The sequence below is a fragment of the Mytilus edulis genome, chromosome 2 (assembly GCF_963676685.1).
Source record: "Mytilus edulis chromosome 2, xbMytEdul2.2, whole genome shotgun sequence".
NCBI lineage: Eukaryota > Metazoa > Mollusca > Bivalvia > Mytilida > Mytilidae > Mytilus > Mytilus edulis.
In genome coordinates, this window is record NC_092345.1 from 51,012,064 (window position 1) to 51,030,252 (window position 18,189).

General features: G+C 32.2%; 1 protein-coding gene across 1 annotated transcript in view; it reads left to right on the forward strand.

The window, feature by feature from the left end:
* Window positions 1-12,247, forward strand: part of LOC139510900 (uncharacterized) — a 28,968-nt gene extending 16,721 nt beyond the window's left edge. Inside the window, exons 2-7 of the mRNA XM_071297446.1 lie at window positions 2,190-2,361; window positions 3,164-3,276; window positions 3,560-3,685; window positions 4,305-4,487; window positions 10,544-10,668; window positions 12,077-12,247. Of these exons, the coding sequence (XP_071153547.1) occupies window positions 2,190-2,361; window positions 3,164-3,276; window positions 3,560-3,685; window positions 4,305-4,487; window positions 10,544-10,668; window positions 12,077-12,247 (890 nt within the window). The remainder of the gene's footprint in view (window positions 1-2,189; window positions 2,362-3,163; window positions 3,277-3,559; window positions 3,686-4,304; window positions 4,488-10,543; window positions 10,669-12,076) is intronic.
* The last annotated feature ends 5,942 nt before the right edge of the window (window positions 12,248-18,189 follow it).

Consider the following 18,189-nt stretch of genomic DNA (forward strand, 5'->3'; position numbering starts at 1 on the left):
ACTGTTCCCGTCGCTCTGACTTTATTTTATAAATCACACGAGGCATATATTTTATACAGGAGCCTTTCGACGAAATTATAGCAGCTCCTGCATATTGAGTAAATATGTCCCAGATAATCCTGATTTCAGGTTTGCGTCATGATTTTCCTTGATGGCTAATTGTTCTTACGAGGAAACTATTGAACCAAAGATCAGTAGTGGTAAAGTTGAATTCATACCATCTAAAGGTCTAAGGACACCGTCCTTATTTGAATAACATTTATGGAATATCCAGGTCACAGGTATGTTCTGATAGTCGTAGCTTAATCCCGTTCCAATTTTCCAAGAATGTAACATTAACAAATGAGTTTCTTAACCAAACAAATACAGTATAAACAAATAGCACATATTTATATGAAAATGCAGGTTCGATCGCAACAATCGCTAAGGAACAATTTTATTTTAGACAATTACTATGATAATGAAAAAGAGGTTTCTGTAAACATAAATCATACAAGTCAAGTATATCCTCTTGTCCAAGAAAAAGAGTGGACACAAAGCGGGTTAAACTTCTATGCGATCAAATGTCCCAATACTATCCATTAGAAAAAAAATCTTTTCTTTTCTCAAAACAATTTAACCTACGATTACCCGTAAATTGGGTTTATCTCTAATTTGTAATCAATATTTGTACAAAATATTAGTATAAAAAGTGGGTTGTTCCTTGTAGGTAATTGGAATGAAAAAACACATCTAGTTGGTGTGTATGAAATCACAATCATTCATATGTGTTTTAATTTTTGAAGTGCAGTACAAGTTTTCAATGTTTTAAATAATAAAATTATATCTTTTTTCGGTTTGGTTGTGTTGAAAATTGCGGTCTCATTGATAAATATTCAAAATCTATAGCTGGATCTGTATGTATACAAACAGTGTCAACAAATTAAAAACGTAAGTCATTCAATTTGTATACACATCTTTTCAATATATTCCTTCGAAGTCGTCTACATTATTGTAAAATATTCTCGACCTTTCTTTTAAAATAAGTACACATGTTCTTGATCTATTAAACAATTTCTCTTTTATAATATACATATTTAAAAACTTCCTTGTTTTTTTAAACAATGAATTGATTTTAACGACTTCTTATTCGAAGTTATTGGTCCGGTTGTTAATATCAATACATAAATAATAAACATGAACAAAGGTAAAAAAAAAAAAAAAACCCATTGTAATATTGAGTTTGGATAAAAATGTTGGTATATGCCTTAAGACAGATTTATGTCTTGTTTCTGTTAATTCGTCATAGTTGTAAGTACTTTTTGTGTGTCTAGTTTCCAAATACATCTGAGCTGTTTAACATATTCCATTTGCCGGTAAAATTCAATATTTATGTCGCATCAAATCAAATAATCACTAGATTGACGCATTAACATAGCGTGTCACCAGACAAATTATAATTGTTTAAACTACATCACTAGTACAAACAAAAAACTCCCTTTACGACGAAAACTATGGTTCCTGTTATAGTAGCATAGTATTGAAGGAGCACCTGAGATCACCCCAAGTTTTTGATGGAGTTCATGTTGCTTAGACTTTAGTCTTCTATATTGTGTTATGTGTACTATGATTTGTCTGTTTGTCTTTTTTTATTTTTAGCCACGGCATTGTCAGTTTGTTTTCGATATATGAGTTTGACTGTCCCTCTGGTATCTTTCGCCCCTTTTCTTTAATAAGTATTTAAAAATATGGAGATGTTCATTGATTTCCAAAGAGACAACTCTCCACCAGAGACTTCTGGCGTACTAAATTATAATCCCGGTACATTTGATAACCAATGAATGATGTAGAAATTAACGATTGAAGTCACGCAAAGGCCTTCAACAATGAGCAAAATTCATACCGTATAATCAGATTAAAAGACTCAACATGAAAAATGTGAAGCAACCAATTACCTTATTTATTACATAACCATAAATTTATTTATAACATTACGAGAAACAAAAGAAACAATTATGACAGACCGCAACAAACAACAACACCCATGCCACTTTTCTATACAAGATTAGATTTTAATATTTAGTTGAAAAATACTTCCCATGTTTCCTCGCTTAAGATTCCGAGTTCAGATGAACCCTTATCAAACATTTCATTAGAAGTTGCTTGCTTGGAGAAAAACACCTTACTGTACCTGTACCATGTTTTTTTAGGTGGACTTTGTACTTATCCCAGTGACTTACGAGGAACATGGCACGACAGTGTTTATGGAACTATCGCTTTTACAGATTCTTCTATGAACATGGAGACGAAATCATTCGTTAGTGGTTTCACCAATACAAACTTTACTTGTCAGCTAAATAATGGAGATATGTATGTGTCAAAGTAAGTCTAATATAGGTTATATTGCTCGTACGTTTATGGTCAGTAATGTTCCACAGTAACTATGAATGTAAAAATGTATATGCTGTTGTATTTTTTTTTTTTTTAAGTCTTGTTTTTTGTTGGGTTGGTTTGTGTTTATTGTGTTGTGTGTGTTTCATTTTTTGTAGTTTTGTTTGTTTGTTGTTTTTTGGGTTTTTTTTTTTTTGGGGGGGGGGGGGCACTGGGCTTCTACATCTCATTGAATTTTATTTAATATTCCTCTCGTATAGATACCAGGATTACAATTTTATATTTACGCCAGACGCGCGTTTCGTCTACAAAAGACTCATCAGTGACGCTCGAATCAAAAAATGTTTAAAAGGCCAAATAAATTATGAAGTTGAAGAGCACATTATAAGCCTGGTATCTTTGATGTGTTTTTTTAAATACTAGTAGTTTAGTAGTTGTCGTTTGTTGATGTAATCACGTTTGAATGGTTGTAAACTAGTCATTTGTGGGACCCTTTACATCTTGCTATTCGATGTGAGCCATGGCTTCGTGTTAAGACCGTACTTTGACATATAATGGTTTACTTTTACAAACTGTGACTTGGATGGAGAGTTGTCTCATTGGCACTCATGCTCCTTATATCTATCCTCGTAATGACTTATTTTGACGACTGTATTTTTTTTGTTACAATGAATTTTACTTTGAAGATTATGGGTAAAAGGAGATGAGGGATAAAGGGTAAAGGGAACTGTTTTACCTAGAAATAAATAAGATATGCACACAACAGATGATTATCATTTGTTTTATTTTTCAGAAGTAATGAGGCTGTCACACTTGGTATTCTTGGTGGTTTTACTGTTAATGTATGGATATGTTTTGAAATAAAATCATTAACGACTTCATCATTCTATTATTACCTCAGATCAAGTAAGTGGGCTTCTTCATATTTAAATTGTTTTTGTATATAAGTATAAACTCTTCGTTTTCTTTTTTTTTTATAATTAAAATATTATTTTAATATTCTTTAACCATACTTTGAGTGTCACTAATTAGTCTTACGTAGAATAAACTTGTAAATATGGTATACCAATTCTAAGCCTGTTGTCTGTGGTGATTTTTTCATGTATTTATTTTGAAAGAAAAATACATGCTCGTCTGCAGCTCTGCGATTACCACACTTATAGATTAAGCCTTTGATAAACTATTTCAGGTGATCAGGACAATTTGGATTTTGGCGATGTTGTCCCGGTTGCAGCAACGGTAACGACTGTTACAGAAGCAGATGTGTGTAATACTTCACCAGGAGTCGGTGAATTTCATATGATTGTAAATCCTGGTGAGAATAACTGATTTAGACATTTACTAGCATTTTAAATTTCATAACATTTTATACGGTCGAATATTTGCAATAACTTAAAATAAAAAAATAAAAACTATTTCGAACGGCCATTATACTGAATCGGTATAGTTCTAGGTTGTCTGTGTTATTTCGACTGCAAACCAAGGTAAGAATGACAATTCAATTTTATTCACTTAAAAGGACACGGGACTCGTTTTCAATCTTATGCACTATTGGTATCAAATTGAAAACAGCAACTTACAATTTTGTTGGGTATGAAAGCGATTTTCCGGGTTTACTTTCAGAAAGAACGTTCACGACCCCAACTTGATTTGAAGGATACATAGTTACTTTATCAAGTTACCTATACTACCGAATGGGGCATAAAGGATAGCAAATTTCATCTAAGGTTGACAATACAGTTAAGCTGTGATACATATTCAATTATTTTGTAACAACGACAGAGAAAACCCGAGCAAACTACTACAGCAAAAGTTAATATGACCTCCAAACAAGTCAAATAAAAATGATTTGGTTTAAAGATACGATTATTGTGAGTCTAAAATGATATGCATATCTACGTGTTCTTGTATAATTTTATTTCTATATTAAACAGCTTCATCAAGGGAAGGACTAAGCGCTGTTCCTGTACCTCTGCTTGGTGATTTTACCTATACAATGAACTTTGGAACCGATTCATCACAATGTGGAGTATCTGCTTTCTGGGAAGGATGTTCTTATACAACTACTATCACTCTAAATAATACTGCATGTGGAAGTCAGTTCGTTGGATATTCAGGTAAATATATAAAGTAGCTATATTTTTTCATATACAACACAATGTTTATAGTTGGGTTTTAAAAATCTAAAAGAATGGTCTGTTTTTGATAAAAACAATGTCTTGCAATAGAGAGCATCTCCATTGCACTGATCGAAAACTTAACTTTTGTCTTTTCAGATTATCGAGATCGGGTTAGGAATTTAAAAATCTTTTTTTTAACTTAAATATTTATAAAATTACATTTCTGATAACCAAAGATATTCCCGTCATCTTTTCATGCTGACTACAATGAATACCACTTTGGCTTTCCATCCACGGTAACCTATAGTTGTTAATTTCTGTGTCATTTTAGTCTCTAGTGGAGAGTTGTCTCATTGCCAATTATACAACAACTTCTTTTTTTTTATATGAAATACATACCAGTATACAAGTATCACTAGGAAATCGCACATTTTACTTATAAACTTTAGCTATTGAAGCAAAGTTATTCATATTTTTCACTTGACTAAAATATAATTTATGGCTGATGTAATTTTAAAACAGTTTTATGTTGGGTTAATATCCTCAGAACATCATGTTTTTTTTCATAGCGAAAACCTATTTATTCTACTTATAACTACCAAAACAAAACATAATAGAGAAAACAACACAAGCGACATAAGTATCTACTTTATACATTAAATGTAACTTAACAATGGTATTTGTACGTATGAAGCGTCAACTTCATGTTATTTATACCTTTCAAGCGTCATTGTAACATACATTGTACGTATGAAAGTGAAAATTAATAATTTGGATTGTCTTTCTTTTCCCAAAATCATTTTTAGACCGTTAAAAAGGTGAAAACTTATGTATTACGAACTTAATCACTGACTGCATACGTAAGATGGCAAGTCGGTGATTGTTTTTACAGATACACAACAATACGATTTTTATAGATAAAATGAAATTTGTCAGTATCTTTTAATTTAAGTTGACATATGTTATATATACATTTTTTTCCAAATTGATTATTTAAGTTTTCGGTGAAGACAACATTTGTATTTTTACAGTTGTTACGTTAATGTGTCAACTGATGAACATTTAGTTAGATTACTAACAGGGGCTGATCCAGGATTTCCACTTCGGGGGGGGGGGGGGGGGGGGGGCGCAAAGTTTTATTTTCGCCGAGCGGAGCGAGTCGAAAAATTTTTGGAGGTTTTTTTTAGGTAAAACTATTGAAATATTCTTCTAAAGGGGTGAAATGTAGATATCTCGAACTATTGTGTGGTAAAATTAGCGAGAAATTAAAGTTTCAAGCTGAAACCGCCTTAATCCACACCTGACAACAATCTACATAGACGGGCGGACAGACGGACGCAAAGTGAGACGAGACAGATCACAATTGCTCACCTGACCAATATAATATTCAAACGAAAATTTCTACTTTTACCAGCGATTTTTAATTGTCCTTTCATACTATCTGTTTTTGACTTTTATGATTTTCGCGGAGGTCGTGCCAGACTTCACTGTGTTGGCCACAAACAACTAAAACCAGAATGAGATGCATTTACGCAGTTATATTTATTTTCTTGGGATCCCAAGCATAAAGTAATACGGTACAGAATTCGACTAAATATTTAGGTTGCAAGTGAGAAATAAATATAGACACAGAGAAACAAATTAATAAACTAACCTTTCGCTTGAAACAGTATTTCTATCTTTCATTACGCCGGGATATTATAAAAGAATCTCACTGTTTTCTTGACCGTGTCATGATGAAATTGTGAAAGTGAGTAAGGGATGTTTTGGAACTTCGATTATCAAACAAATTGATTATAAAAACCGCAACTACAATGTAACATTTGTTTTTACTTTAACTGCTAAAAACCTATTATATTTGTCATCAAACGCATGCAGCTCCGAGTTTGACACCTTCCTTTGGACTTTAATAAAGCGTAGCTCAGTTGATTAGTAATAACGTTGATTCTGTTAAACTGACTGTTTTATATACTTTGAATGTTAAAAAAGATTGAATGGTCTCTTCTGATACTTAAATATGTTGAAGTCAACCCATGCTTTGCAAATTTTAGGGGGGGCGCACGCCCGCCACGCCCCCGCCTAAATCCGCCCCTGACTAAAGGATCTTTGTAGAGTCCCCTGTCATCAATTCCAATCTTTTTAAATGCGTTGCAGCACATACTACATGAAATTGAACAAGCTTAGAAGTTTTTGAAAGGAAATAAATCAAGATTTTATAATTATAAGGAGTCAAAACAGATAAAAGAAAATGTAGCTGATGGTTGCAAAATTATTATTTTTTTTTTGGCTTTCTGAAAGTTTATTCTCTTTCATGCAGAAAGAGCAAGAGCCATTACAACATATGCAAAGTAAATTTGCAGAAATTTCAGTCAAACACTGGTACACGATTTCATATTACATTCATTTTTTTTATAGTCTAAGAGTAAAGCCATTTTCAATTAATATTTTATAGTGCGTCTTTTCAATTGTAATGTTATACTGCTGTTTCAGTTTTAGGGTGAAGGTTAAATTGGCGCCTATTAAAACGTTCAAACCCGCAGCATATATTATATGCACCTGTCCTAAGTCAGGAACAGTGCTTGTCGTTTGTTGGTATGTTTGATAAATGTTTCTCGTTTAGAATAATAATAAAAAAAAAGATGAGGTGTGATTGCCAATGAGACAACTCTTCACAGGAGACCAAATGACACAGAAATTAATAAAAATGGTCACAGTAAAGCCTTCATCAATGAGCAAAGCCCATGCCGTATAGTCAGCTATAGAAGGCCCCGAAATGACAAATGTAAAACGTTTTACAATTCAAACGAAAAAACTAACGTCCTAATTAATGTACACAAAAAAGTGAACGAGAAACAAATATGTAACCCGGCACCAAACGACAACCACTGAATTACAGGCTCTAGACTTGGGACAGGTACATATGTACGTAATGTGGCGGAGTCAAAACCCTCCCCTAACCTGGAACAGTGGTTTTATAGTACAACAAAAGAACGAACTGTAAAAATCATTTAAAAAAGGCTTATCTGTAGATATTCGGTCTCAACAGTATTTCATGTACATTGTAGAAACCCGCAAATATATTTGCTCTTCTCTTTATTTCATAGCAACGTAATGTTACATATTTATATATGACTTTTAAAGCCAAGACGCAAAGATATGCTGATTTAGTTTAAGTTTGGTTAAGTTTAATCGGTAATTAAACTAAATTGATTTGTGTGGGACTTGTGCCTAATTAGCTATAACACATTTTGTTGATTGATATAGATCGTTAATCATCTAGTGTTAACTAAATATATAAGTCCCTGACCTGTGAAGTGAAGCTGTAGGAGACTTTATTATATTTGTTTGTCTGTCTGTCTTGTAGTCTTTTTTTGTCTGTCTGTCTGTCTGGTGGTCTTGTTTGTCTTGTATGTCTGGTGGTCTTCTCTGTATATCTGTCTGGTGGTCTTGTGTGTCTGTCTGTTTGGTGGTATAATTTAGTTGTCTTTGTATGTCTGTCTGTCTGTTAATCTGGTGTTCTTGTCTGTCTGTTTATCTGGTGTTCTTGTCTGTCTGTCTGTCTGTTTATCTGGTATGTCTGTCTGTCTGTCTGTTTATCTGGTATGTCTGTCTGTCTGGTGTTCTTGTCTGTCTGTCTGTCTGTTTATCTGGTATGTCTGTCTGTCTGTCTGTTTATCTGGTATGTCTGTCTGTCTGGTGGTCTTGTCTGTCTGTCTGTCTGTCTGTATGGTGGTCTTTTCTGTCTATCTGGTGGTCTGGTCTGGCTGTCTGTCTGGTTGTCTTGTCTGGCTTGCTGTCTGTCTGATTGTCTTGTCTGTCTGTGCCTGTTTGGTAGTCTTGTTTGTGTGTCTGTTTGGTGGTCTTTTTTGCGTGTCTGTCTTGTGGTCTTGTTTGTGTGACTGTCTGGGGGTCATGCCTGTCGGTTCGTCTGTCTGATGGTCTTGTCGGTGTGGTGGTCCTATTTGTCTGTATATCTGTCTTTCTGGTGGTCTGATCTGTCTGTTTATCTGTCTTTCTGGTGGTCTATCTGGTGGTATCGTCTGGCTGGCAAATGTCCATGATAAAATCAAGATCAAGTTCGAATTTGTTTGGGTCTTATGAGTTTGACCAAGTAATTCTCTTATATGCTGGATACTGTCCACGCTAGTCTGTGTCCACACTTGTTTCATTCGATATTTCGTATAAAGAAATTCTTTCCAAGATATATTTTCGTTATTTATATGTTCAACCTTACTCTGGATACTCGTTTAAAGAGATGTTTGGTAGAATATGGCAAGGAGATAGCAACTCAGATGTTCCATTATTTTTCTTTCTAATGTTAACATCATAGAAGGAACGAACCATCTTTTTATGTGTTTAAATATTTGGTGCGGAGGGGCATTTTATTTCGTACAGACAATTTGATGAAGTATATATATGAAGCCAAAACAAAAATAAACTTTAAAAAAAATCCTTTGTTCAACCAGAAAAGATGAATCGTCGATATCTAACAGTATTAACAATCAGATGGCTAACTATCAGGGGATATAATGTTGATTTTAAGCAACTATTGGTTACCGTATGGCCTTCATTTTTAGCTTTAGTCCAGACCAAGGGCTCAATTTCAGATTGCCTTAATTATGTACTGACGACAATAAACAAACAAGAACTATCTTAATACAAGATATACGACACATTTATATGTTGGCGTGAAGTTTTGTATCTGAACCATAAACATTTATCTTTTGATTTTTTATAATTTCACACATATGTTGATTCTGACTTGACTATAAGGTATATCTGAAGGTTTTTTCCGGAGAAAAAAAACCCTTCAAAATACTAGTTATGATAACTATACGTCAAACACACCTTTAAATTAGAGATACAACCTATTTTGGTTTGAAAATCGTTGATTGATGGTCAACAAAGTGAGATGATATTTGTATTTTGAGATTTTTTATTTCAATTATAATAGTTTAATGATAATATGCTTTGACTTCATAATTAACCCTTGGCATTTAATTAAACAAAGTACAACAGATGTATAGCAGTGTCTTCAGTTTTTGAATCCTAAACTGGATATAAGCTCTTTATACATTCCTTTGCTTCCATTGATTACGATTATTTTTCTTAAGATTTAATGGTCAATAATTTTAAGTTACCAGAATCACTATAAATACTAAAAAATCGAAACTGCTTTTTCAAGTTGAAGACGTGCATTTACGCTTAAAGATCGATTAGTTATGCACTGACAAAATCGCTATTTTGGAAAGGGAAAGGCAAGGGAATTAAAACGAGAAAGCAAACATATGCGAACCAAACACAAATATTATAAACAGCAACAAAGTCAAGCACTGAGTAGCATATGACCGAGCATAAATTATGGCGGTGGACAAACATGTTTACCGACTCAAAATGCTCTCCTAAGTTTAGAAAGTGATGCAACAGCAGTCGGTAAAAATCAATTTAAAAAGACAGTTGCAACAATTCACACTAAATAACTCGTAAGAAATAGTCTAAGCTAGGACATAGATTAACGATCTGAGATATTAAAGCCCGGGATGACGAAGTATGAAAAACAAATGAAAGACGAAAACATTCCAAAAAGACCACACCAGACCATAAAGCATAAAAAAGTCCATTAATGGCATTGGACTGTATCTGGTTTTTGATCGGTTTGTTTCTTATAAACAAAAAGACTTACACGTACAGTATTAATATTGTTTTAATTGTCCAATGTATTCATAATTCCCTAACTGAAATTAAACGTTTTCCCTATGTACAACAATGTTGTCTTAATTCAAATATCCTAATTAGATTAAGAAAAATATGAAGATAATGGCGAAATTATAGCTGAATGCATTTTTTTTTTTTGGAAAAAGGGAGACAATTCAATCTCAAATACAGTCTTAATTGTGATTTCTTACGTATACTTTATGTATGACGTTAGTAAAGTCAGATATCGAGAATTCTCTAATAAGACAAAGCAAAACAATGAACAAAAAACACAACATACATTCATCACACGGTTACAATGTACATGAAAATAAATCAATTATTATTATTCATTCCAGCTTCTGGATCATTAGGTTTTATCAAATCAGTTCAGGATACAACAAGTACCAGTGTTTACTATGTAGGTGTTTACAACTTTGATACTTCTGTCAATGGAGCGTCAACAAAGCGATTTACGTGCTTTGTAAGTAAAACAGACATTCATATGATGCATTTTGTTTTTATTATATTTGCTATCATATCATTGCTGTACTTGAAGTGAATGGAGCGTTCATACAGAATCACTCTCGTGCATACTTACAAAAAAAGCCATTTTTTATTTGCGATTTTTGGCTTTTTGCTGTGCACATACTGATAGTTTGCCTTGATATGGATACCATCCTTTTTTTCAATTATACCAAGAAAGAAAACCCCATAATCATATCCTCCTGACATTAAGACATAAAGTTTTTAAAGACCTTGACTTGCTATTTTAAAAGGCAGTATAGAAAGCAATGAAACAAATTAAAATGTCTCATAATGTTATAATTAAAAGACTATTTGTTTAGGATTGTGAAATAGTCTCAGTTAAGAAAACGTATTTGTAAGAGACAGGAAGTATAAGTAGAGAATTGAAGTAGTTGAAATCAATGTTGATTTATGGAGTCCGTCCTTAAATTATCATTTCATTTTCATTTTAGATACTCAAACGATTATTTAGGGTAACACTGATAGAAGTGGTTTGGAATATAAAAAAGACGGGGGTGGGAATATTTGCTAAATATTGTGTTAAGAGCAGAGGTGATTGTCAAACGTTTTATTACGATACTTCAAAACATCTTGTTTCTAAAACTGTTAAAAGGAATGTTAAAGTATAGCACTGCTCTTATATAGATTGCATGAGTATATAGAAATAATCTGACCTGATATCGTCCTTTCTCGTTACCAAAATTCTTTCCCAATCTATGTTAAGTATATGGAATTAATAAAAATGTAAGCCAATATAGCAAACTACAAAAACCACCAAAAATCGACAACACTCAGAAAATAGACGAAAAACAAAGACAAACAACAACGAACAATGCATGACTTGAATAGCTTGACTTGGTACAGACAATCAGTTTTGCATGCGCATAACCATATAGACAATAATTACATTGTGAAAGAAAACATGAAATAGAAAACCTGCTATTAACCAGATAAGAATAACTACTAACTTGCATATTTAAGCTTTGTTGTAAATTTTACACATTATCTACGCGTTGAAAATTGATTTAAGGAAAGTTAAGTCAAATTTTGGGCTAGTAAATCTGTAATGGCTCATAAGGGTGCTCTATCAGTTCGGTATTTTTGTGTTATACGTTATATCTTTTTTCCATGGCTATACCAGTTCTTTCATATTAAAATTTTAGTTAATAGACCTTTAAATAGTACTTAGTGTTCATCATTTGTAATAAAGAATCGTGGAATTATAACATAATATTCCAAAGGTGAGCATCTGAACATTTTTAGTGACAATTCTGTAAATGGGGAGAGCGATTATCAACAATTATCAAAGAGAACATGGTTGTTAATAACGCGAGGTCTTACTCTTCTTTTTATATCACTTTTAGACGGTGGAATATGATACCAGTATTACAATGGTCAGTCAAAGTCCAAATAAATGTTCACCAGGGTCCAGTCCGACGGATCTTCCTACAGATGGTGCCCTTCTTCAACTCACAACTGTCAGTAAGTTGGTGACAATGCAAATATATTCATTTAAAAATATAATAACACTATGATGTCTCGTTTGTTTTACAAAATAAACTATATTATGCTATTTCACTTTTACTTTTATGCACCGCCGATTCTCAATTTTGGTATTGCCGAAGGTAAAACTGTTTCGAAACTACTTATGTTTAGTTTTAACAGTTGGGAGTGTACACGAAAAACGAGAGTTTATCATGAATAAGTAACAGTTTCTCTTATTATCTAAACCTGTTGTCCTTTATTTTGATATGATGAGTTATTTGCCATTTAACAACTTTTGTTTTTATTTCCGTAACACCGAATGAAAGTTCTCGTGGAGCTTTTCTCCATCATGATCCTCACAATTGGACAATTCCGAGATTATTGGTGTTTCAATTTAGTGGTTGAAAAAGTCGTTCATGTAAATTTTTCTATGTAGCCACTTAGTATTCACACAAGCGAAATAAGAAGATGGAATGATTTAGATCTATTTTAGCACAAACAATTCTGTCATCACAGTAAAATATCAGTTTTGATATCGAATTTTTATCAGATTTCTAAGTGTACACTACAGTTAAAGTTTCTAATATACATAATTACGTTCATAGAAATCTAAAACCTGTACATATACGGACAGTACAAATAAGTGAGTTAGGTAGTATACGCATCGTTATAATGTATCTGATTCATTTCATATATATCTATTCAGAAACCATTAATTCCAGATGAAGTACGTCGGACGCATGAAATAAATACTGTGTTGTTTTCAATTTATTCTTATCCTAATAAACTACCCCATGAACTGTTTGCTTTTTTGTATGCACAAATTAAAACAATAATAAGGTCAATGATTATTAAAAATGATATAATATTTCATTTAACATACAATAAATATTTAGTTTTTAAATACGTATATCATTCATTGTATTAAAAGCATGATTATTGAGTTTTTAATTTATTGACAGTATTGAACTTTAATCATACATTTTTTCAGGATCCTGTGGTGAGTGTAACTTTGCTTTTCTTATTACACACAGTTGATTTCCTTTTCAGAAAAGATTCACATTTCAACCCGATTTTTTTTGTAAACTGATTTAATCAGTTGAATCAAGAACTGCTTTGTGGTCGATCGATATTGATAGGTAAACAAACTAATACGTTGAATTCTCCTGAGAGCTACCCTTATAATTTTTTGGTGCAAAACATGAAAATTCTCCGAAACATGCGTTTTAAACAGGTTAATCGATAACATACATTCTTATTAACACTTCGTCGGTACTTCTCCTTGATTATGAAAAAAGTCAAAAAGGTAAAAAAAAATACACACTTTACCAGATTTGTTAAGGCTTTGAGGCTTACGAAAAAAAATCAAGATAAAAATGGATTGCATTGTTACGCTCATGATATATCTAACTTCAAAGACCAATTTATGGTTATGTGACTATCATGTACACTAAAGAAAATGACTAGATAGATAAACAGTACATCCTTCCTTTCACTCCATCTGTGTAATGCTCGACAAAAACTCTCTACAATTATCTCTGTTATTTAATATCTAAATCAGGGCTACAAAATTACTGTAAAACTACCCTTTTTGAGGACAAAGAATCAGATTTTGATTAAAAAAAATATTCCAGTATCTGTCAAACAAAACATGAAATAAAAGCCTTTTTCCTCTGTTGAAACAAAGTAAAAATATACCCTTTACACTCATTTTGCTATTTTAAACTCAATAACAGATTGAAATAATAAGCCGAGATTCGTTTAGTGAAAAAGAGTAGCTTGTGTTGATAGAAATATCTGAGAGGATAATTCATACTATGAAAAGAAAAAAAATAATTCTGGATCTGATTCTATCGTTTGATGGACGTATTTTTCAACAGACAGTCGGTATTCATACGAGAAGTAGCTGTGCATGTCTTCTTTGCCTTTATTTGTAGGAGGCAATACAATATATCATGTACTGAATGAATCGGAATCCAATGTTGATGATATGATAATTTAATATGAGATTTTCTGATGGCTATCAACATGGCCTCAACCTTTACTGAAAATTAAATCTGGATACAAACACTTAAAATACCAATTGAAATTATCATGTAAATGTCCAATTCCTACTCTGAAGTCAGATAGTATATTTATAATTGTCTTTAAGATTTATAATTAAAAAAAAGAGCTTTAAAGAAAATTTTAAATGAAAAGTCCCTTAACAAATTGCAAAAGCAAAAGCTCAAAAACATCAAACCAATGGGAAACAACTGTCATTTTCCTGAATTTGGACAGATATTCTTTTAAATAATCTCAGTTCCATAATCGTCAATAAAATAAGTGATGAGAAAATTGACCGAGGAAAGTAAGTAAAAAATCATGTGAGACGGCCATCTCAATTTGTGTAATTTTATTATCCTCTTTATAATGCGAGTTGATGATCTTAATTACTTTTTAACATTGCTAAGGTTTCTATGTAACAAACATGTGTTTTGACAAAAATCTTCCTTTTATTGTATTAAAGTAGTAATGTCAATATTTCGATTGCTACCAATCAAAATATTACGACGTCTAACAAAAGTAATAAATGATTTTACCCGCCCTTAAATATGGCATTTTAATATGATAACAACAAATTTAAAGAAAAAATGACTACCACTCTTCTGTATAGTGATATAATTTCGAAACTTTACAATTATAGTTATTTTAACACTAAAATTAATTTGGTTAATATTTAAAAATGTCTTTCCTTGGTTTAAATAAATTAGTTTCGTTAATTCAAAGACTTGTTTAATCGATAATTTACACTTATTTAAGAATGCAGTGGTGAGTTGTGTGGTGAGTATAACTTTGTTTCGAATGTTTGGTATGCCTGATGATTAACTGTTCAGAAACAATGTATGTTGCATCCATAAGTGATTCAGATGATGTTACATGAATTCTTTTTGAGTTGAAAGCCGATTGGGGCTTATTTGCCTTTAAAATTGCACATATCTTAATATAAAAAGTAAAATCACAAAAATACCGAACTCCGAGAAAAATTCAAAACGAAAAGTCCCTAATCATATCGCAAACTCAAAAGCTCAAAAACATCAAACGAATGGATACATTCACCGAAATTCAGTACCCATATTCATAAATCAGAAAGAATGACCTGTACTTATATACCAATCAAGAGACAAATTTCCGAGTTTCATTTTGGGAACTTCTTTGAAAAGTGAACTTTCAAATGAATAGATTAAATTTTATATTATAATAAATGACCAATCATAGTTTAAGAATCCGAACAACACATCTATATTTGATATGAAGATCATACATACCCCAAATCAAAGATTTGTCTAGTGAGACTATACAAATCGTTGCACAAATCAATATACAGTTGTCAAACATAAATGCATTTTAATATAGGATATTAAAAAAAGGGGCCATTTTTATATATAATCTCGCAAAAATTAAGACCAATATTTTTTGGCACATCCCCGTACACCCAATAATAGGAAGTGACCACGTGGGATTCAACACCTTAATTTTTTTCGAAACACATATTCTTATCGCGGCAATCGGTAACATAAAAACTATTACAACAACTTCATTACTTCTTCTGAGAGACTTTCTGTACGAAATAAATTTCAGTTGAGCATTTTCTTTTGATACTATACAGTTTGCTTGTACAAACCCAAAATATCTTGACTTCGTTACAAATATGTTTTTATCTCCTTCCGAAAACTATATTTTTTTTGTTTGTTGTTATTATCACTATATAACTGTCATATTCCTGACTTTGCACAGGCATTTTCTAATATGAAACATGGTTAAGTAAAACTGGTTTTATAGGTAGCAAAAACTTTCACTTGTATGACAGTCGCATCAATTCCGTTATATTGACAACGATGTGTGCAACAAACAGACATAATAGGTAAAACTGTTTAAAATAGGGGTACAACAGTCATTATTATGTAACAAAGAAGCACACAAAGGCATATAGACAAAGCACATTAAAAAACGAAAGACAAGAATACAAAAACATACCATAGCACAATAACACAATGACGGTATGTATAGGTTTAGAGCCACGTAATATGTATCAAAGAAACACAAAATGAGATCACAACCATGTATTGATATTGAAATATTATAAGCCTTATTTGAGATTAATCACATAATTTTTACAATACAAACTGGTGATCTATACTTTGCATCTATGGTTTAATGATTTTTCGTTTCAGGAGAAGCAAGCTTGGTGACACCTTCAGTATTCAATGTTTTTGTTACAGTGTCCCTTTGCTACTACTTAGATATTTGATTTATTTGCGTGTTTATAAGCTCATGTCTATATACTAATTACAAGATCACATCAATATATAAATTTATTTACTGTGATACTCTCCTGCTTAATAATTCAGTAATATAAAGTGTACACGAAATATTGAATATTTTATTTATTTTTTTACTGTTGTACGAAGTTGATGTCTATGTTATAGTATTACGCAGTTTTGAATGGCAGTGAGACAGGCGAGCTATTCATTGTAATAGACTTTCAGATTTCTGTAATTGTGTAGTATTGGACTAGTTTTAACAATATAAGAATTTCTAATGGACCTACCTAGCATAAAGCTAAATCGTATGTCACTCGAAAACATATCTATAATCTGTTATATCTTTTTTGGAACAAGTATGCAAAATATTCATACGGTACAATTTCCGACAAATAAAAAAGCAAGTATAGATTTTTTTTTTCAAGATGACAGCATGTTTGCATATTTTAGCAATCTATTAATAAGATAACTTTTGCAAAAAAGAAAAATGACAGGGATGAACTGTTATTTATCATTAAATGAAAACAACACATTATAAATTGCATGCGTTCGAAGTGATTTTCTGGATTTATCATCATCAGGAATGCTTAAAGTCTGATCTTGATATAGATGTATAATTGGTCCATTCCGATACAAACGTTTATTGACCATGTGTTGCATCAAATCATATGGCTAAATTAATCAGAATACAGCAGAAGATGACTTAATGTGGTTCATTCGTCACATTTTGCTTGACGCATGGCAAACTATGAGGTTGTACACGGACAATCATGAAATGTATGGTTATATTGAATTTAAACATAGACAAATGCATGAAGTGAAAATTGTGGAAGATATTTATTTAATGTTTTCGAAATGGTTGTTTGTCCTTAAGCCATCTTTTTGGGGGGTAAATATTTTTTTAAATTGGACCTCTCTACTCGAATGTGATTTCGCTTAATCCGTTAATGACTATTGAACAGATGTATACTACTGTTGCCTTTATTTATCTAAAGTTTGTTCAAATATATTTTCATAGGCACAGATAAAAATTATGAACGTTCACTTATTATCTCGGAAACGATAGTGATCCTTCATATCATGCAATTGAAGTGAAATTTAATATTAAAAATAATACATTAACATAACAATTTGCTTACATATAAAATAACCTTGACTTGTGATTTTAAAAGTGCATGATATACACAGTATTCACAAATCAAAACAGCCGTAGAATTGTTTCTAGTTCGTTGAATAAGGAAAATGCCATGGTGGAATGTCAAGTATTTCTACATAACTCCAAGTGGTATTTCAGTTTAAGTTCGAAAAGTATATTTTTGAGCTTTTCCCATCACTTTGCGTCCGTCGTCCGTCGTCCGTCGTCATCGTCCGTCGTCCGTCGTCATCGTCCGTCGTCGTTAACTTTTACAAAAATCTTCTCCTCTGAAACTACTGGGTCAAATTAAACCAAATTTGGCCACAATCATCATTGGGGTATCTAGTTTAAAAAATGTATCCGGTGACCCGGCCAAACAACAAAGATGGCCGCCATGGCTAAAAATAGAACATAGGGGTAAAATGCAATTTTCGGCTTATAACTCAAAAACCAAAGCATTAAGAGCAAATCTGTTTATCAGGTCATGATGTATCTGCCCTGAAATTTTCATATGAATCGGACAACCCATTGTTGGGTTGCTGCCCCTAAATTG